Here is a 22,287-nt window from a genome sequence, read left to right on the forward strand (position 1 = left end):
ATGATTGTACTAGGAACACTATAGGTCAATAAAAGATTTCAGTATCTAAACTGAGAGTTTTGGAAAATTTAGTTACCCAAAACTGAAACTGCATCTTGACAAGCTGTGTAGTATTGATACCATCAGCTTGATTTGAAAATACTCCAGGTACATAAACGGTAAGTGAACATTTGTGATCCAATATACCTCAGGAATAAGCCTATTTTATCCAAACACTTCAGGATCAAACAAAGTGAACCACAGGGAAGTGACCAGCATGCAAAATTACTTTTCCAACGTAACTGCCTGAATAACTATGCTACAGCCTGCTGACATGCCTGCAAGGAGGTGGGAGGTGTGAGTCTAATCCCAGTAGGCTGAACAGGACGCTGAATACAGGATGGCACAGTCCCTGAGCAAGTGACTAGAAAAGGGATTCTGTGACCATCTCTTCTGACCACATTTTAAATTCAAAAAGCAAGCTTTGATCAGTGCTTTTTAAATAGACAACAGATCCCGATCTTCTAGAGTGGCCTGAATGCTCTAAAAAACCCAAAAAAACCCTGAGTAAATAGGTTTTTGCCTTCTTAGTTAAGGCTTTGAGTGGTGCTTTCACATGCAAATATAATGCAATACCTGGGGCAAAATGCTATGAAGTATAATGAAAGTAACAACTGTGACTAGGCAATGTTGGATTGCATGAGATTGCAAATGGGAAGTACCTATGAACAATAGGTTAACATGAACAAAGTCCACACCTCTGTTGCATACAAAGTTGTGGCAAGCAGCCTCGGTTATAGGAAAAGGTGTGATAATGATATTAGATTTCAGGTTTCTGAATAGGATTGAATTCATATAGATTAGTTTGAGCTTCTCAAAGTTAGAGATCTGTTAAGTATAAAAGATCGTAATTTCTAAAGACTTAAAAAACACATTTACCATGTTTAAATCTCACATTGAAAATTAAAGATTTAATGAATATGGGTTTTATAAGGCCACTATGGGATCATCTGTCCATGTAATAGAGTCTTTGGATGTAAACAGTTGTGGAGATTAGTAACTCAGGTGCTAGAGAAGTTAACAGGATCTACAAGGGATTTCTAAGGAAATCACAGAACTTTCCCAGCAACAAGACCTTCAGATCCTGCAAAACCTGATAAAGACTAGACAGACTGGCACCTAAGATTCCCGAGAGGTCTGATGGAGTTGGTGTTCTCTGACCGTGCTTAACTGTGCCCAATATTAGACCCCTCACAAACATAGTAAAGCCAATATTTGCCAGCTGCATATGAGCTCTGGTTCTCATTCAGGATACTGGAACCTAGATACAATGTAAGGCTACCATCAGCCTGAGGAAATTCAAACCCACATCCCTCGCCACACAGGGTACTGTCTTAAACTCAAGGTTATGCTGTATTAGTGGAAAGAAACTTTCTAAGCTGCCTGCTAAACCTGTGCTACTGCACAGTAAGCTATAGATAGATAGACAGACAGATAATTCAGGCAGTGACATAAGAGGGACCACAATTTGACAATCCAGTGGCTAGTATTACACAGCATTTAGATAAAATATAGACACAGCCCTTGGACACTGTGGGGAGCTGCTTCACATATTTTCTCTCTGAAGCACTGCTAGCATCATCCCTCAGGGAAGTATTCAGATCATTGTGTCTATATGTACAGCACACCTGCTTTCAACTCCAGCTTCACACTCTAGAGCTGGCTAATATTTCAGACATTTCTTTGTGCTTTGGCATTTAGTACTATAGGTGAGTTTTTGCTCAGTATGTGGGGGTTTTGGATCACCATTCTGAGACACATACCACTAGCCATGCAGTGTTCAGACCTAACAATGCAACTAACAAATCCTGGACTTCACTGAAATTTCAGCAATTTGGCTTGTAATTAAATGCACATCATTCCTTGGATCACACCCTCAATGATTTTTGCTTTGTTTGCTGCCTTTAAAAAAGAAGTTCTTAAGAAATCACAGAACGGCAATTACAGAAGTATGAGCATTAGAGTACCTCTTTAAATTAGTATCACTTTTACGTAACAAAATCCCATTCAGACATTAAAACTTTATTTTCAATGGAAACTTGGCCTGATGCTCATTCCACAATATGAAGTTTGCCTCTGGAAACCACCACTCAGATGTCTTCCATGGGTTTCACCAGCGCATGCAACTAACATGTAACATACAAACCACAGGATAATAGATATGATGAAGCTGCAGACAGTCAAGCCCATGTTGGCAGGAAAATTAAAACTCAGAGCTATCAGGTGTCCATTAGCAGACACTCTGCTCTGACAGCTTTTGGAACAAGGCACTGTAGCTCTTGCATTATCTGTAAAAGGCAAATCAATATTACTTCTCCTGTGAAAAAAGGATACAAGTAACATTGCATTACTACAACATTACATTTACTCAAGTTGTACAGAAGGATAAATAGGAGATGATGTTTTAAAAAGTTCTGCAGTCCAGTGTGTGTAGCCAAAGTTATTAAATATTCTGTATAAATTCTATGCATTAAAATAATCATAAAAAACTTGTTTTCAAAATCTTCTTATCTTGACCAAGAATTTTTAAACTATTCACATGAAAGTTCAAATAATAACCAGCAATTCCAGTGACATGAAATGTAGTATGCAAGTTACCACAGTCCAGGGTAGGGAAGTTCTAACACAGATTTAATTATCTTGACTTTAGCTGCCCACAAAAATTAACCCGAAATTTGCTCAAGTAATGATCACTAAACAAATTCCAATGAAGTTAATAGATGCTCCCTGATTGTTAGAATTTACTTAAATCATGTCATTCGGAGATGTTCCTTTAGTACAGCAGCTAAACAATTGTCGGTAATAGTCTAATTGCAAGTTATATTCATAGACTTTGAATAGATGAATATCTATTCAGATATGCATCTTAATTTCCTATTATTTACCTGTGAGAGATTGACTTGGTCTCGTAAGACTTCATACCAATGCTGTAATCAACTTTTTAAATAGAATTAAATGTTTAATATGCACCAATACAACAAAGATTTCTGAACTGGAAAGGTCAGAATTTGTTGCCATAGAAAAATCTGGAAATTCATTTTCACCACAGCAAAATACAAAGGGTTCTTTTGCATGTGCAGAATTTATATACTGCAAATAAGACTAACAAGTAGTTTTTATACAGCATTTTAAGAAGACAAAAAGTTATTTCACGTATTAGTAGATACTTGATTGTTTTAAAGCTACTTGTGTCCTTCCCCCCCGCCCCGGAAAGGTCACACTGATTTGCCTTTTACAGGTAATACAAGATGCACAGTATCTTGTCAGAATAATCACCAAAGCCACTGCAGACTATCTGCAAGCAGATACCTGATAGCTCTCAAATGCCTTTGAGATCACACAGTCACGTTCAGTTAGGTTCTACACAGCTTACTCTGTGCTTTTCTAACTGCAAGTGGAAATTATAATAGTAAACAAGGAGATTTTTATAAGTTACACTTTCATATTAACAGTCATTTTAACCTGCGTTCCTTTAGGGGTAGATGATGTTTTTGCTTAATTATATACACACTTGAGCTTTGCCATTAAAAAAAAAAAGGCAAAACCCACAATGAAATCAGAATGAAAAGAATTGGTCATTTTAAATGCAAGAATACAGGAATCTTTCGCCATGCAGAAGCCATCATCCCATGGATATAACAATAAAATTTTATTATAAATACATGAATTCATAATATTATAATAAGTAGCTAAATAACTATGTTAACTAATAAAAAACAATATTGACCATTTTTTCCCCCATACTCTAGGGAATCTTCCAGCATTTTGTGTACTACCATCTATTACATGCTACCATGTGATACTGGCAACCATTATATTTCTGTTGGATATCAGTGTACCTGAATTTATCTTCAGCCCCAACTGGGAAGACACATTAATAATTCCAGTTCAGTTGGAAGTAAAATCCACCTGTGATTGCTTCCATATGCATTTTTATCATCCAGAATTTAAGCTGAAATTACTTGTATGATTTTGCCCATCAGTGAGCAAGATGACAGAGAAACTGCTTTAATGGTATCTTTTTTTTCTTAATATTATTTTCAAAGTTCTGACAGATTCTAATATGCTCTGCCTTCATGGATAATCTCTTTATTTCAAGTCAAATTAAAATAGATACTTCTGCTGCTCAAAGCAGAGATACTTCTGAGAATGACTATCCCATCGTAGTCAAACTGAAAAACAAACTGAAGGTTAGGCACACATAGGGAAAAAGACACGCAGGTGTCCATTTTGACCTAAATAGTGCAGGCTTGAAGTACTCAGGTTTAGAGTGCAACATGAACCATGAAGAATGAGGTATGAGAGACGCAGTAGCAAAATTGCTAAGGGAAGGAAATGTTAACACTGAGTGCAGAGCTACCCATGGTCTACATGTCTCTAGCCACCTTCCGGGGTTCCAAAACTGCTTCCTGCTGGCACTACCAGGTTCATTGGTCTGCCTGAGCCCCGAGAAGATACAGTCACTGCCTCTGTCTCCATCTAAAAATGGCCCAGGCTTGTGGAACAATCCCCAAGCTGCCATCAGGGATTCTCCTGAAAAGCAGGCCCTTCAGCATCGAGGTTTGAATACACACAGACCTAGCCAGCCTGAGGACTGAACCCAGCAGAATACAGAGACTACTGAAGATGAACAACAAGCTGCCCAACTGACTGCTCCTACAAAGCAAAATCTATACTTGCAAAGCAGGCACCAAGCTTACCTTTCAAAAATGCATGCTCATACTATCGTTCCTCCAAGATCCCCTCCACACATTTACTTGCTTACCTCATCTACTGGCTTTGTGCTGCCTTGAAATAAGACTCAAAACTCGCTGGGCAGAAGTTTTCGTTTACGATATGTCAGGACAATTTCTAGCACAATACGGTACCTTTTCCTTGTTGCAGCCGATAAATGAAAATACTGTATAAAGATAGTGGAGTTTTTCAGCAGATAGTTGATTTAACTACATATAGGAAGATAACCTATTACATTCCTTTTGCACATCTTGAAATATACCCAGAAAAAAAGACACCACCATATTCCCTGAAAGGCATGGAAAGGCAGAAAATGGCAGGCATAATTCAGTAGTTGTATTAAGAACAGCACTGATATCTAAGTAACATTTAGCTTTGTTCATTTAAGAAATACTGTATTTTCTTGTAATCCTGGAGGATGTAATGTCAAAGATTCAATCTAAACACTTGTATCAGGACAGTCCTGCACTAATCAAGTTATTTCCACATCCATACATCAATTCCCTGTGCCAAAATACAGCTGCATCATCTTGTGTGGAACTGTAACTTGAATGATTTTTTTCACCCAGGTTTGGCTACTGGAATATCAAAGACAAAATATACCTTTAACCAATGCACAACTGCATTTACACAAGTGATATTACAAATCAGAGAGAGATCTGATCACCATCTGAAGAAACAAAGCCTCTCACCCTACCCCCATCCCTTCCAGACTCGGTGTATTGTAAAGCTTGTTCCTTCCTCTGGAGCACCAAGAGGAAGAACAGATCTCCATACAACTTCTGCAGAGAAAGAGTCACTGGAAGACTCACCTCAGACAAGACGCTCCCTCCTCAGAGGCTGGATGCCCTATGAAAAAAGGGTGCCCCAGAAAATTACTCTTGAACAAAAGACAACTGATTAGCAGAAGTGAGAGAACAGTGTGTTTCTCATACTCTACAAAGGAAAATACCAAGCTTTGTTGACAATATACAACTGATACTAGATACAATGGATTACAGCCAGGCACGCGTTTAACAGAAGAGATGGTCCAATGCCAAATGCGTATTTCTAAACACTTAGCACTATACAACTGCACCAATGCTGCAGACTCTGCTTCAGGCTGGGGCTGTAACTGTCCCTGGACTATAACAGCCCGTAACCGGGTTTTCTCCTCTCAATTTTTGCTTTGGATAAATTTTGTGTTTGCTTTTGAAATCTCATTTCCTACATTGAAACAAAAGTATGCTGCAAAGAAAAAAAAAAACACAAAAAAACAAACCACAAATGCTTGAAAGTTATGTTTATAGTTGCTTATGCAAATTTACTGTGGTTCACATATATATCACAGTAATCACACAAACCTTCAAAAACACATTCGTAACACTCATACAGCTTGACTTTGAACTTGAATGTCAGTATTTGAACAGTTTTTGTAAAAAATATAGAAATAATGCTCAAGTACTGCATCAAATGCAAAAAACATCCAGCTGGTGGGAGGCATATAAAGCATTCATTTCCCCACAAATATCTATACATCTATATTATATTATCAATACCTATAAGGATCACAAAATCTTTTGATATCATAGAAAACTAGAAAAAATAAACTCAACATTCCACTGAATGTAGGGCAAAAAGATGCCATGACAAGGACTTCTTGATTACTGTAATGGTACCTATTATTATAAGGACTTATGAGAATGGTGAGATCCCATTTTGTGTAATACTATGGTAAATTTTCATATGCTCAAAAATTAGACAAAAACACTGTATAAGTAGTCACAGAAAAAAACATTCAAGCACTTTTGCAGGAGAACAGCTATTATTCACAACATTCAAATGCTTCCAATTATTTTATTTTTTTTAGAATTGGAAAAAGTCTCAGAATACCCATAGTTTAATTACAGCTGAACACAAATGGTAATGTGACATAAATAAGATACAGGAATATTTTTCCAGTGAATAAACGTCCATCTATTCCCAGTCCAAAAATTTGGCCAAACACTCTTGTGAATGTTCTGAGAATAGCCATTTGACTTAATAGTCCATCTCTGGAAAGAAACACCACCACAGGCGTAACAGTCTGTTCTCATGGGCTTCTTTTTCAAATCTAAAGCAATAATCTAGCTTTACCCAAATACTAATGCTCGCTTTTTTATCCATGAGCAATGGACTTTTTTGACATTACTTCTGGAAAAAAAAAAACCACCCCCTACATATCCTACTCTTGCATCCCTCTGTAGTGATTTTATTTTATATAGATGGCCTATATTTGTGATCACTATTGGTCAATGTGAAAGAGAACCATGAAGAGGGAGGACAGAATTAATGTCATTGATATTTAAGGCAGATGTTTTCCACACAGGATTTATCAGTTTGTTCTCAGCATAGTCAAGCCACAGAGATAGAGCTTGTAGGAGCTTAAGAGATATCCAAACTATAATTTCCATCAAGCAATTCAGCCAAATGAAGACGTTCAGTTGAAAGTCAACTCATCACAAAAAGACTACAGGTTGCTTTAACAAAACATTTCAATTTATTGAACTTAAAAGTTTAAAGAAGATGTGGTTTTCAACAAGAATAAAAAAGAATAAAATATTTCTACCCAGCCCTAAGTTGTACATTGCTGTCAATCCCTGTGTCCCAAAAATGATATCTATAAATTTTACATTCTCAGACCTACTCGTATCTGCTCATCAATGTGTCATTATGGAGGAATTTAAGGTAGCATACCTTGCATCCTAAGAACACACACAAAATATGATAGATGGAGACTTAAGCTAAAGTATAAGTGACCCAACTACTGTTAATCATATTTTTTGATCTTCTTCTTTTGTACCTCTCAGTATAACACCAGCAGTTATGGGTGAAAACAAGATACATTCGAATGCAGATACGTATGTAATGCTACTGTAAAAAAGCTGAAGCATGCATATAGTTTTACCTTAATGATTTGTCACATGGATTACTCATTATTTGTTCCATTACAAAGTTACTTGCATCCCCAAGTCCTTATGGACTCCTCACCTAAGTAAGCAATGTGAAAAACCTCCCTCACACTAGCTTTAAAAAGCAGTTCAAAACTGAGAACTATGTCAATACCAAGCTGAAAAAAAGTCTTTGAAATGAGAGGATGTTGTACACTTCTGTTTGGCCTCTGGGAGGACAAGTGCATTGGTTACACAAGGCTTAAGGCTGACACTTATCATATCATGCCCACAAATAAAGTAGGTCTGAGATAATGGGGACAGCTAAATAAATATCAGCTTACATAAGTAGGATACACTTTTCACTCTATAAATGATAGATTAGCTAAGTTACATATATGATTGCAATATTACCATCATTTTTACGTTATGCAAAGCATAAGTATGAAGTAAGAAAAAAATATTAATATTGGTCTCTGTGTAACAAAAATGTAAGCTAATGAATAAGTATTTTTTCCAAGAGAAAAAACGGCAGGAAAAACAGCTTTAAAAGCAGTCATCAAAAAACATGAGTTCTAATAATTACATCACATGGGTCAATTTATTAAAATCACTTCTCTAGCCCAAACAAGATAACTTCAACACATACACAAAACTGGTATATTTCTAAAAACTGTCATTTGTGCTTTGACTATCTCCTCCATGTAAACTGTCACCACGGATCTAGTCACCATGCCCTCACTAACCTACCCAGGACACGACCTGCTACATCCAAAGGCTGTCCTCTGGCTTAGGTTTTCAAACAAAGGACTAAAGAGGTATATTTTACAAGAAAGCTAGAGCCTTAGGTGGATATTTAAACAAGTAAGTACTACTTCACTAATGATTGAGAACTTAAATGGGTCGTAATGGTAGTTTTTAAGGACAGATAATTGAATTACAGCTAGAACTGTAGTTAGGTCCATCATTTCTCATCAGACACTTCTAACATTAAGACTGCAAATGGCTTAGGCAACTAAGAATCACTTCATTTCTAGAAGCTGAGATCTGGGCAATTTTAGAAGATGTGATTGGGTTTTGGGTTGTAGAGCTATTTTTAATAACAGCCAAAGCACTATTAAGCTTATTTTCTAAGCTTTTTATTTAGAAAACAATGCCTGCAAATCACTGGTGTATGTTTTTGTTTGTTTCTGACACAGCAAAGTAACTTCCCAACCCTGACAGTGATTGCCCAATTAAACCTTCCTGATGATCTGATTGCTATTAATTTCATGTTAGACTAAATCTGCCTGGTTACAAGTGAAGGCCTTCCTCTTGTAAATTGGGGCCTCACCAGCTGCAGCAGGGCTCCCTGTGGGAACACAACGTGCTCACATGGACTGCACTGCAGCCTCGAGACTTGTCAGTGCTCTGAACTGCCACACTAAGTAGGGGAGAAGGGAGGAGAAATCAATTTTTTTGAATGTGTGGCACCAATTAATGGGATTAATAGCACTACCAGACACTGAGGCAGCACAAAGAAAGAAGAAGCAGCAGAAGGGCCCTAACAAGCTCAAGGCCTTGCTGTGAAAACTCCTAAACCATGTGAAGACTGTAAGAGCCAGAGGGGCTTGCAGTCTCTGTGCAGATAAACAAGACAGACAAAGGAAGGGGAAACACAAGCACAGAACAATACATAATAAGGCAGCGGGACAGCAGTAGCAGAAGTAGGAACAGCAGCCAGATAAATGGCTACCACTTCAGTACCCTAACTACTGTATATTTTATTTCCTCTCCTGACTTCTTAACTTTTTCTTCAGTGTTCAACTAAATGTTAAGTGGATCTTCATTTTGGCCAACTTATTTCTTGTAATCTTTTTTCTATTATCATAGGGAAACACAGAATAAAATAAATTCTCTTGCATTTCTTATTTACCTTTGTTCCTTTTTCTCCCCTGCTATCTTTTTCTTTCAGGTATTCCTCCTTCACAGGATAAGAAATCAAGATTAAATCTGTTACTCTAGCAGTTTAGTCTTCTCTTTGTGTATCCCTTCTTTGCTCCATATTGGTAAGTCTCCATTCAGCCCTAGTCCCCAAATAGCTTCACTATCTTACACTTTGTATTAGACTACAGGCATTATTATCTACTGGCATTATTCTGAACCAGGGAACACTTAGGAGGAGCTCTGAAACACCTTTTGTTTTTTCTGAGACCTCTATATCATACAAAAGGATGGGTCTTAGATACTCAGTGAGTGAGCTGCAGCCTGCCATCTCTCCAAGGTTAATCCTGTGCAGAGTTTGTTCTCAGCAAAATTGGGGGTGATGTTTCATGATGGCACACCCAGAGGAATTTCTGCATCTGTAAACCTTGGTTTTGTCCTCAGCTTGTGTTTCCTGGACATCTCTGCTTTGTCCTGATTAGGCAGGAAGGACAAGATTCTTCAGAATGCTTACGAAGATGAATACCCAGGTCACATTGGGTGTATTGAGCGTGCCATGCCCAACTAGCCTGGACACATGGAGTTAATACAATGTGTCTGAACAGGAACATACAGCACCTACCACATTTATGCAGGATCTTTGCCCAGTGCACATGGGATTCTCAGGTGTGTCCCAATGCTTCAGAGCATCTATATGCATTGCATAGAATGTGCACATGCACACACACTTCAGCCTGAGAAATCCCAGTAAAGCCAGTCACAGAAATCCAGTAATCTTATCCTGTCTCTCTCTTTTCTTCTTCAAATGAAACTATAGCCTTACTCATACTCGTGCCCCTCAATTCCATCTCTACAAAACTATCACAGAATCTGCCCATAATTTTTTTTCCTAACTGCCCTATCCATAGGTTCTCTCCTAAAGTCATCTACAGGTGAAACTACCCTTCCTTTTCAGTTCTATGAACCATCTGCCAAGTCTCCAGAAGAGACAGCTTCCACTTATTTAGGCTTCTAGGACAAATTCTGCTATCAACAATACAGAACAGCTTTTCTGCTTCAGTGCACTAAAAGAAACACGGAACTTATCATTCAGAATTCCTTTCTTTGAGATGGATACCTGACCAGAGGAATCCTTCACAATCATCAGTTTACCTCTCCACTTATACAAATGTCAGCAGAGACTCTATGCCTATCAAATTGGAGTGTAATGCAATCTTGATGAAGGAGTTCGTGGCAGAGCAGCCAGTGTTAATAGTAGTGCTAAAGACACGTTTAACACTCTGGCAAACCTATATCCAAGCACTATTGCCAAGATCAAGTACTAGAAGTATAACTGAGACAGTGCAAAACATGCACATTTCTTTACAGAATCACACAGAATCACTAAGGTTGGAAAAGACCTGTAAGATCATCAAGTCCAACCATCAACCCAACACCACCATGCCCATTAAACCATGTCCCACAATGCCACATCCACACGTTCCTTGAACGCCTCCAGTGATGGTGACTCCACCACTTCCCTGGGCAGCTTATTCCAGTGTTTCACCACTCTCTCAGTAAAGAAATTTTTCCTAACATCAAGCCTGAACCTCCCCTGGCACAACTTGAGGCCATTTCCTCTGTCCTGTCACTAGTCACTTGGGAGAAGAGACCAGAACCCACCTCTCTGCAACCCCCTTTCAGGTAATTGTAGAGAGCGAGAAGGTCTCCCCTCAGCCTCCTCTTCTCCAGGCTGAACAACCCCAGTTCCCTCAGCTGCTCCTCATAAGACTTGTGCTCCAGACCCCTCACCAGCTTCGTTGCCCTTCTCTGGACACGCTCCAGCACCTCAATGTCCTTCTTGTAGCAAGGGACCCAAAACTGAACAAAGTAGTTGAGGTGCAGTCTCACCAGTGCTGAGTACAGGGGCACGGTCACCTCCCTGCTCCTGCTGGCCACACTGTTTCTGATACAGGCCAGGATGCCGTTGGCCTTCTTGGCCACCTGGGCACACTGCTGGCTCATATTCAGCCGGCTGTCAATCAACACCCCCAGGTCCTTTTCTGCGGGGGAGCTTTCCAGCCACTTGTCCCCAAGCCTGTAGCGTTGCATGGAGTTGTTGTGACCCAAGTGCAGGACCCGGCACTTGGCCTTGTTGAACCTCATACAACTGGCCTGGGCCCATCGATCCAGCCTGTCCAGATCCCTCTGTAGAGCCTTCCTACCCTCAAGCAGATCAACACTCCCACCCAACGTGGTGTCATCTGCAAACTTGCTGAGGGAGCACTCAATCCCCTCATCCAGATCATCGATAAAGATACTAAACAAGTCTGGTCCCAAAACTGAGCCCTGGGGGACTCCACTTGTGACCGGCTGCCAACTGGATTTCACTCCATTCACCATGACTCTCTGGGCTTGGCCGTCCAGCCAGTTTTTTCCCCAGCGAAGAGTGCACCTCTCTAAGCCATGATTCGCCAGCTTCTCCAGGAGGATACTGTGGGAGACAGTGTCGAAGGCTTTACTAAAGTCCAGGTAGACAACATCCACAGCCTTTCCCTCATCCGCTAGGCGGGTCACCTGGTCATAGAAGGAGATCAGGTTGGTCAAGCAGGACCTGCCTTTCATGAACCCGTGCTGGCTGGGCCTGATCCCTTGGTTGTCCTGCACGTGCCCTGTGAGCGCTCTCAGGATGAACCTCTCCATAATCTCCCCGGGCACCGAGGTCAGGCTGACAGGCCTGTAGATCCTTGGATCCTCCTTCCGGCCGTTCTTGTAGATGGGCGTCATATTGGCAAGCCTTCAGTCGTCCAGGACCTCCCCTGTTAACCAGGACTGTTGACAAATGATGGAGAGTGGCTTGGCAAGCTCCTCCACCAGCTCCCTCAGTACCCTTGGGTGGATTTTTTCTTTTTTTTTTTTTCTTTTTTTTTTTTGGCATCCCGCGAAGTAAGCGGGTCACCCAGGGACAACCTGTACCCACTCAAAAATTCCTCTCACATTTGCAGTGTGGACCCTGGCATCACCCTGGGTCGTTATTTTCCTTACTCATAAGTTTAAGGTACATAAGTTTAATGTTTAGATGATAAGAAGTTATATTTTCTTCTATTTGCTTTGTGTTTCTTACCCTTCAGTCATACTCTCAGCAACCACAAGCACTAGAACCTTTCTTTAAAGAAAGAAAGATCCCAGGTAACCATTTGACTGTAGGGACTGAGATTATAAGAAAAAAAAAAATAGAAGGAAAAAAGAATGCACTGGCAATGTAGCATTAATCTTTGTCATCCCATCCCCTTCCATTTCCTATCCATTCTCACTTTCACGCTCAGTGTATTCATATGGTCCATTTCCTCCTAATTCGTTAGGCCATCCTCCCTAATTATTCAATTCCCTCTTCTGCTCCTTCACAGAAGGGACTGGGCTGGGCTCAGTGACATTCTCCTGACCTGTGGGGAACTGCACCTTTAAAAGGCAAGATCCATATGAAGCTAGCTTAAGCACACAAGCTCCTCATATACAGGGCTGAGCAGTTAGTTAGAACTCATGGAGTGATTTGGAGATTACTTATGCCCATCTAGCAGTTTGCTACTGAAGAAAAAGGCAGCTGTGCTCCTCTCCTTCCCCTCGCCCTCTGGCCACCTATGTTTTCTCTCCTGAGTCAACGCCACGCTCCTCATCAGACCACATGGTGACCCACTGAGCTAAACCAGCTGAACATTTCCCACTGCTTTGCACACTTCCTTTTCTTCTGTTTCATCTTCCCAAACTAGGTAACTGTAGTATGAGACAACCGCCAGTTCTGGAACAAGAACATCAGGAATAGGCAGCCAGCAATGAAGACGAATAGGACCTACAGCAACTGGCTATTAGATCAGCCTCACAACCTGCAGTTCTGAGTACTAAACCATCAGAGTGTCTGGAGTAAAACAAGCTATGAGAAGAGGAATGATTCAATTAAAAAGGCTCCAACACAGCTGAAAGACCCAAACTCTCATGATTCCTGCCCCAGAAAACAGCTCTTCCAGGAGCCAACAAAAGAGCTTGATAAGCATATTGTTCCAGCTACTATAGAGAAATCTGGTGCGTGAATAGAGTGATTTTACTTATTGAATATTGCAGGGAGCTGGCAACATGAGGACAGAGAAAGAATGCTTCATGTAAATAGACATGAAGGTAACAATTTCCACTCTCCATATGGACAGAAATTTTGTAAGAGGTGGCTAATGTAAAATAGCCTTCTACTTATCACACGTGGGTAAGCAAGTTCACACACATTCTTCATTTTATATGGGCAATTCCCATAATTGTAACACATTTCCTCACAGTGCTATGTAAAGCTACATTCAAAACTGAGGGGTTTCACTGGAAACTCCATGGTTAATGCAAAGATAATACTTGAATTTTATCTGAATAGGGAAAGAAAACTGCGCAAAACAACAGAAGAGCAAAACCAGAGGGGCATCAAGACTTCAGCCTAAAGACACTGTCTGAACACTTTTGTATGAAACTAAAAATAGGTATTCAATGAAACTGAGTAGCCAAAGGAGAAATTAACATAGCATAGCATATGGTACCTGACATAAAAGTTAAGGCCATCGAAACTGTGACTGTGGCAAGCTTTTTAAAAGGATATTACTCTCTATAATAAGAGCAGATATGGATGTTGGGTTGTCTTGGCAAAGACATAGGTGTGCATTTCAAGTGATCATGCTCTTTTCCTACATCCTAGAATTAAACTCATGAATTCTTGTTCCTCCTATCAAATGAGTGCTGCTTTTCATCAGCTTCAATAATGTCTGAAACAGCACACTGCCTTAGTCAGGAGGCCAACAGTTTCCTAACAATTCTATTTGAAAATTATTTTGCTTTCAGCTGGGTTTTAAGTGTTTCTTACGGTTTCAGGTAGAGAAGCATCTTCTCCTAACACAGAAGATATCCCTCTCATACTTCACAGCTAGGAGAATAAGAAAGTGTCCATCTCTGCAAGGAGGATAATACAGAATACAGTCAATAAGACCTCATTTTTATCTGCATATTACAGACATTAAGGGGTTTGGGTAGTCTTTGTTCCAAAAGTTGGTGAACATAAAAATGCCTGAAGCCACCTATCAAGTCCAGAGGTAACAAAGTATCTCCATTACCACTTACTTATACAAAAGCACATATGCTTCCCCCCAAAAAAAAAACACAAGAAAAAAAAAAAACAAAAAGATCACCATACAGAAAAAAAACAAATAATCACTAGACAAATGAAAATGAGAAATTATCGGTCCCCACCTCTTCAGTTACATAAACAAGAGAAGTAACAAGTGGGAAGAAAAGACATTGAAAACAGAGAAAGAGTATTGATTAGACCTTCAAAATTAAAGGCAAACTGTAGAAGAATATGATGTTAAAATGCTCTTAAATATTATGTTTCTAACTCAATTTTTTAACACTTCCATTTACAAAGTAACACTTTTAAAAGAAGCAAGCACTAATAACAGGTGTCTTTCCAGGTGTGTCTTTTTAGTCAATGCCAAGATTAAAGAAGCTAACCAAGAAACCCACTTGCTCCAGAAGAGTAAAGAAGTGCATCACACGTGGCAGAAATGCCGGTTAAGGTACTAGCTGCCCCCTTCCCTCCCAGAAGCTCCAAAACAACCAGAAGGCTGAGACTGTGCTGACTCTGGGGTACAGACAGCATCTAGCCCACTCGGAAAAGCATATATCAGTAACAGCAAAGAACACATCAGAGAAAATTAAAGACTGAGTTAAAGCCATTAAAAGTTTTTTATTTAATATTTGACATTTACATTTGTCCTTTGTACCAAAAGATTGGATTAATCAAAAGAAACAAAACAGTTGAAGTGCTTACTTCAGGTTTAATTAACACCATGCATCAAATATCATCCAAAACTTGGAAGAGACTTCATAATGTGAAAAAACACAAAGAAAAAAGAGCAGTAGTGATGGGCTTATTTTGATCCAGACTGATTTATTACTACAGGGGTTGCCAGACAGAAATTCAAAATCATCATTGTCCCATGTCCTAGAGCAAAGACATTAGACTCATGGCATTTTATTTTATACAGGAACATCTGCTAGCTCTAGACCTTAGTTAGCACTGAGCAGCCAGGCTCTGTTGGTACATGATGGTGACAGCAACTCAATTGAGAACTACCTCTCATTTTCCCAGCTATTTTTTTATGGCAAGCTAGTTATGCCTTCTGACCCCCTCTCAAGAAACAAAGTAATTGTCATTTTGAGAGTTTAAAAACATTAAAAGTTAATGTAACATTAATCATTCCGTACTTTAGATACAATTCTTCAAATTTAATTATTACTATCAGACAAAGAATATAACTTTGATTTTTATTTATTTGTGTGTCTTGTGCCCAGAAGGATTTTTTTTTTTTTAAAGCAATTAAGTAAGCCCACATTTCCATTTCAGGAAAGTAATGTTTTAGTCACTGTGGAAACAAGGTTCATGCAATTGCCATTTGTGTTTGTGACCACACAAATGCATACCTGTATCTGTGATCTCTTTCACTGTCTCTTTCCAATGTTTTTTTAAACCTTTGACTACTTTCAGACAAATTCCCAGAGGAGCAGATATCATAAAAATGCAAGTTCTTTCAAATGTTGAGAGATTAACTAGTCAGGTAATGAGACCAAAACGTGTGATTTTCCTCATTCAGGAACAACTTCTTGTCTTAAATCCAGATTCCACAAGAGAGAATTATGAATGCCTCATTTACAGGGAAATTTCAGACAACTTTTGCATCTTTTTGGTCACCACAACACCTAAGCATAAAGCATAAAGCCATTGCTCATGGAACTGTTTGTTAATGGAAAAGGGTCTGTCTACAGTTTTAATTGGGGTTTTTCACTTGTTTTCCCTTAAAGACAACTTTACCAAGGCAACTATCAGAACGCACAGTGAATTCTCCGAAAAGCAAAGGACATCTCTGCACCATTTTTTTCCATTTGGCTTTCATTCCCCGTAAGTAGGTCTTTTACTTCAGTGCACATAAAGGCTACCACAAAGTCCTACTGTAGCAGGCAACAAAAAAAATTAGAACTTATATATGATTCCCTACCCCCCTCTGTGTAACACTGTGGCATTTCCAGATCACTGCTGATTTCCATATATCCTTTGAAAAACAGCTAATATTGGCTCCTCTGAAAAAGGGACTGCCAGGCTGAAATAATCTCACTGGGTAATCGGTTAGTACCTAAAATGATGCTTACAATGTCCAAGTACTGAAAAACTTGGTCTTCTAAAGGCTCCATCTAGCTACCTGAAATTAAATGCTTCTCTGTGTAAATTCACACCATCCAGAATACAGACCCTTTCATGCTAACAACAGAATCTAACCAATTAAGTGTAATACCAAAATAAAAGATGATTTGAGCAAGCTCAAAAGAAGACAATTCTTTGAGAGCATCCCTATCATTCATATTGCAGATATTGCAGCTTAAAACATAATTTGACAGTGTGAGGAATCTTAAACTGGTAAATGAGACACTCAAGCTGACTGTGTCTACATTGTGTATTTAAGAATTGAGGGCAAACGTTGCTTCAGAAGACGGTCCCAACTCCAAAATTCATTCCCAAACTTTGACTAACTCAGTCACAAGGTGCACTATAAATACTGTTAGTCACCAAACAGGTGCATTAGAATGTGTTAACATTTAAGTCAGAAGCATAGTTATTTTATTTAAATTAAATAATGGAAGCCAGTTCATAATATACACCGATGATGCCATCTCGTTTAGGAAAAAAAACCCACTATAAATTGAAAAAAAGAAGTTTGCTATGATATTTGCTTCAGGAATTTTGTCTGCTAAAGGAAAAAAAGGTAAGTGTGGTAATATGGACACAGCTTTTATGTTGTTCAAAATAAAAATCATAGTTCTAAACCCACATTACTTCGAGAAAAATTCTTAGGTAACCAGGGATTTGGTATGTTTCTTTTGAGAAGAGTTATTCTGGCTTTTTATAACTCAAAGAAATTACAGTCTTCTGGTTTGCATAACAACAATGTACCTGCCTGATGCTTTTTAGCTGCAGTTCTATAAATAAGAAAATTCCAAAACACTAGATTTATCTCAGAGCTCTTGAGGATTTATTGCAGTCTGTTCTTAAGAGTGCTGATCTAGCTTTCAAATTCACAGAAACTGTCAGGTTGCCCAGATGAGAACACAACTGGATGCTGAAGAGATAGAGTCATACAGAAGTCTAGATGTATGGATGCTCAGAGGCAGCAGGATTATTCATTGAGATTATTAGCACACAAAAAGAATTTGTTGGATTGGGTGCTTAAAATGCAAAGTGGGTCAATACTTCACTCAGACAGAAATGAGTGGGTGCTGATTCTGAATACTCTGTCCCAGCCAATTTTAGGCACACACCTCCTGTTCACATTTTAGAAAGATGGAAAAAAACAACAGTGAAGCTTCTTCGCAGAAATAATTCATATTTAGAATTCTTGTTACATTCCAAGTTAGATGTAAAAAAAACCACCCAAACCTAAAAAAAATATCAGGTAGTGCTATGCTACACGTTACCACAAAAATCCCAGAAGAGAGGCGTTTCTAAAGGGCATTCCTCAAATCTTAACTCGGTGTCTTACCACAGTATTCTCAGATGCCAATAATCTCTTACAGGAAGATACCTAAGCTTTCAAAAGTGAAAGGGAAAAAAATCCAAAACCACAAAACCAACACAGAACAGGATAAACCAGCTCATGAAACCTGACAGAATTTAAGGGGTTAACTTAAGACCTTACTGTCAGCACTAACAAACACCTGCATGGCCTGGAGCATTTAGAAGTTGACCTATAGGTTCACAGGAATTTTACCTGCAAAAACCTTAGGCAACTGTAAGATGAAATGGCAGCAAAGTAACAATTTTGAAAAAATCATGATTTTTGGACCTACGTTCAACAGGGGAAATGAGGCTGAAGCATCAAAGTCGTTTTGCAATCTGTCTTAAGTCTCAAAATTGACACAGGCTCAGATGTACACACTAATTCCCACCCACCTTCCTTCACACCTTTAAGCCATAAATAAGAATTTAACTCGTAAAAATGTTTGGAATCAAGTGAATCTGTGTATTACCATTCATAGTTGAGCGGATAGGACTTCCTACTATCCGTTAACAGGTACTGGTAGTCAGTAGGAGGCTGATGCCTGCTGAGTCAGCCTAAGCTCATTATTTCTTTCTCCAGAAGGTTACTCCTACCTTTCTTTATAGAGATAGAAATAACTTTTTAACCAAGGGAGGGCCTACAGTCTTCCTGCATCTCACATGTCAGCACTTCTCTTGAACACTTCTCTTTTACACCAATTAGAAAGATAATTCAAGTGTCACACCATACAAAACTTCAGCAAAATAAAACTGAACTGGTCTGCATATGCAGCATGCGCTGAAGGTAAAAAAAAAAAAAGATGAAGTCCAAAAGAACAGATGTTCTTAGGTAGATACTGCTGGTTAATGAAGTACAAAAAGCCCTAACCACGGTAACAGAAGGCCACAAATACAGGACAGAACAGAGAAAAGAGACACTACCAGAATAACTGCAAGCAACTGAAACAGAATGACCAGCTAGCAACTAATAGCATCTACTGCTCTTGACTGTAATGCAGGGGAATCACACTTCATCATCAGGAAACCACCGAGTGTTCCAGCCATCAGCTAACTGTGCCTGCGTAATTGTCTAAGATCTATGGTGTAAAGTCCTCCTGATCACTGATCATTCATTATGCAAGTATGCAATATGATCTGCTTATGCATCACCATCACTGCCTTCATGTCCTCTCTCCACTTTCTTCTTTCCTGCGACTGCCCTCAATTATCCAATATTATTTTATGCACTCTCCAAAACGTTGGCTTGAAGCATATATTGAGCAATTATACTCACAACCTGCTCAGCAAATAACACCGCAGAAAATTGAATCCAAATCGACTCTGTTCTGACTTGGTATTAGAAAATTAGTACTCGCTGCAAAAAAAGATGGCTGTCATCCATGACAAGTGATTAATTAGCATTAAAAACAAAAGTGGTGTAAGAAAATGCTAGCTGTTCCTGAATGAAAGACGAAGCACAGGTCTCTCTTCTCAATGTGTCGGAACTTCTAGAGACATGAAAAACTGATGTGTTAGTGAATATAGCTGACTGTGAACACATGGTATTCTTGATACACCACAATGCATATATAATAGGAATACTAGTACAGAGCGTAAGCTTCACCCTATGCATATTCTTTGATCAATTCCCATCAACTTCAAATACATGTCTTCCCCTTATTAAAGACTATAAGATCAAGCACAGGTTGTAGTTCTTCAAAAAACTGTTGAGAACAAAAAATACATCACCGAAATGAAATACATAAGTAGATTTTAAATGGCTAATCAGGAAGTGGAGGAGATAAGAATTACAATCCTCCTCCTCCCAGTGTTATGGATTAAAATGACTTTAAACAGCTACATGAATGCTACAGCCCTATATCTTAAATCCACCCCCTAGTATTCATGTCTAAGTGGATTTCACACAAAAATCTCTTCCTGGTATACAGGAGTGCACTAACAACCTGTAGACAGCCTGCAAGGTTATGCAAAGAGCCTTCCACAGACTCTACCACGATGAAATTCCTACATTACAGTGATCAGTGAAATATTTAGTGATATATGAAATGCTGTAACAAATACAACTTCTTCATTTTCTCCTCTACTATTGATAACTAAAGCATCCTGCTATTTAAGCAATAAAGATGAGCATCTTACACTACTGAGAAACTAGGTTAAAACACAGTGACTCACAACAGTGATGTCAAGTAGTTCGTTTGAATTTTAATGCATGAAGCAATGGGTTAAGAAAATTTAGAAGAAAATGACAGCTGTCAAGGGCCTAACTCCTCAACAACCCTTAATTTCCATTGAAATATACAGGAGTCAGTTACGTATATAGCCCTAGCAACTGTGTTGACTGAACAGTCCTTTATTCAGAAATTGAACTGCACAAATGCTTCCGTTTCTATGAATTCTAGAACTAGAAAAATCACCTGCTGTTCCCTAGTACCCAGTTACAGTTCCATCAAATGGGGTTTTATTTATTGCAAAATGAACATAACACCTCTGACACTGAGCCAACGTAATCTGTCACAACAGTCTCAGCCCATGGAAAAAAATAAAAACTGACCCTTAGTGAACAGTTTTGTAACAAAATTTGAACCTTACTTTTGAGGGTTGGCAAATGCTACCCAAAACATGCACTACATCAGAATAAAAGAGATCTCATACGTAGTAAGCTTGATTGAGAACAAGTTAAATACTGAAAAAGGGAAACTTGCGTCTTGGGATAATACAGCTGAAGTATAATATATGTGCATTTAGATGTAAAAACCGTACGAGAAACAAGATGTTAAAATGCTAATAATCGCGATTGCTCTAGTACTCTCTTAAATTCTCAGTATTCATAGCTTATACACAGAAATAGTAAAATATGCACATCTGTGCATCTACAAATCCAAGCAAGTGCATCTTTCTAAGACCAAGGAAAATCTACAGCAAAAATACGGTTCCCAAGTGTATGACTGCAGATAAAAATTTCAGAAAACACCATCGACACGGACTTTTTGCAGGACAGATTTCATCCGAGTGCCCGGTCGAGAGGGCGGGTTTCCCGGTGGGGAGGCATCCACCTCTCCCTCTTCGCTGGCCGGTCACGGAGGTGCCTGCCCCAGCGCCTGGGGTCTCGCCCGCGGGCCGTGCGGCGCCCACCGCCCGCGGCTCGCTGCTCCGCGCTGCCGCCCTAGAGACGAAGGGGGCCTGGGAGCCCCACCTCCCCCTCACGGCGCACGGAAGGTGAGCCGCTACGCGGGACCCGCGGCCGGACGGCCGGGGCCGGGCCGCCGTCCCACCACCGCGCGGCTCCGCGGCCGCCGAGGCAACGCGGGCAGCTCCGCGGGGGCGCCTCCAGGGTCTGGGGCCGCGGGTGGGACGGCGAAGGGGCACCTGTCTCACGGCCCGCGCGGGCGAAGCAGAGGGCGGCGCGTCCGTGGCGTGGCGAAGGAGCGGGGCACATCCGCGGGATGGCCGGGAAGGGAGGGCTGCGCGGAGCTCCGGCACTCGGAGGAGGGACAGGAGGGCGCACGTGTGGTGCGGTACGGCAGGGCAGGAGGTGCCGGCGCTGCCCTCTCCTCTCCTCTCCGGCCGGGCAGGCGCCGAAGCGGCGCCTCAAACTCGTCCTCGCCCCTGCGCTCACCTGTGCTGCGCGGGGAGCCGCGGCCATCGTGGGGGCAACCCCCGCCCCCACCGCGGAGGAGCCGGCCGGCAAGAGCGCACCTTACCTCGAAGAGGGGACCGATCTTATTCTTCTCCAGGTAGGCTTGGATCCTGGTCTGCTGGTGAGACGCCATGAAGAGCTCCAGAGGCGGGGGCTGGAGCTTCTCTCCCCCGGCGGCGGCTGCAGTCCCTCCGGCTGCTCCTGGCTCACTCCCCCGCTGCCCAAGGGCTGCCACAGCGGGAGCGGGGGGAGGCGCTGCGAAGGGGCGGCAGCCCGAAGTCCCCGGGACGGAGCTAACTCGGGTAACCGGGGGGCAGCCGGGTGCCAGTCGCCCGCTTAACTGGGCGCGGGGCGGCGGCGGGCTCTCTCCCGTCAGGGAGCAGCGGGCAGGCGCTGCCTGGAGCGGAGCATGGTGCAGGGAGGAGGAGAGCTGC

At 40.6% G+C, this 22,287-nt stretch overlaps 1 protein-coding gene and 1 non-coding gene across 2 annotated transcripts in view; both read right to left on the reverse strand.

Moving 5' to 3' along the window:
* C3H8orf34 (chromosome 3 C8orf34 homolog) overlaps window positions 1-21,986 on the reverse strand; it is a 165,106-nt gene extending 143,120 nt beyond the window's left edge. The window contains exon 1 of the mRNA XM_059815599.1: window positions 21,918-21,986. Coding sequence (XP_059671582.1) covers window positions 21,918-21,986 — 69 coding nt within the window. The remainder of the gene's footprint in view (window positions 1-21,917) is intronic.
* LOC132316811 (U12 minor spliceosomal RNA) lies at window positions 12,477-12,646 on the reverse strand. Its single transcript, XR_009483941.1, has one exon. It is a non-coding gene; the product is annotated as a U12 minor spliceosomal RNA (small nuclear RNA).
* Window positions 21,987-22,287: the final 301 nt, after the last annotated feature.

The sequence above is a fragment of the Gavia stellata genome, chromosome 3, assembly GCF_030936135.1.
Source record: "Gavia stellata isolate bGavSte3 chromosome 3, bGavSte3.hap2, whole genome shotgun sequence".
Taxonomy (NCBI): domain Eukaryota; kingdom Metazoa; phylum Chordata; class Aves; order Gaviiformes; family Gaviidae; genus Gavia; species Gavia stellata.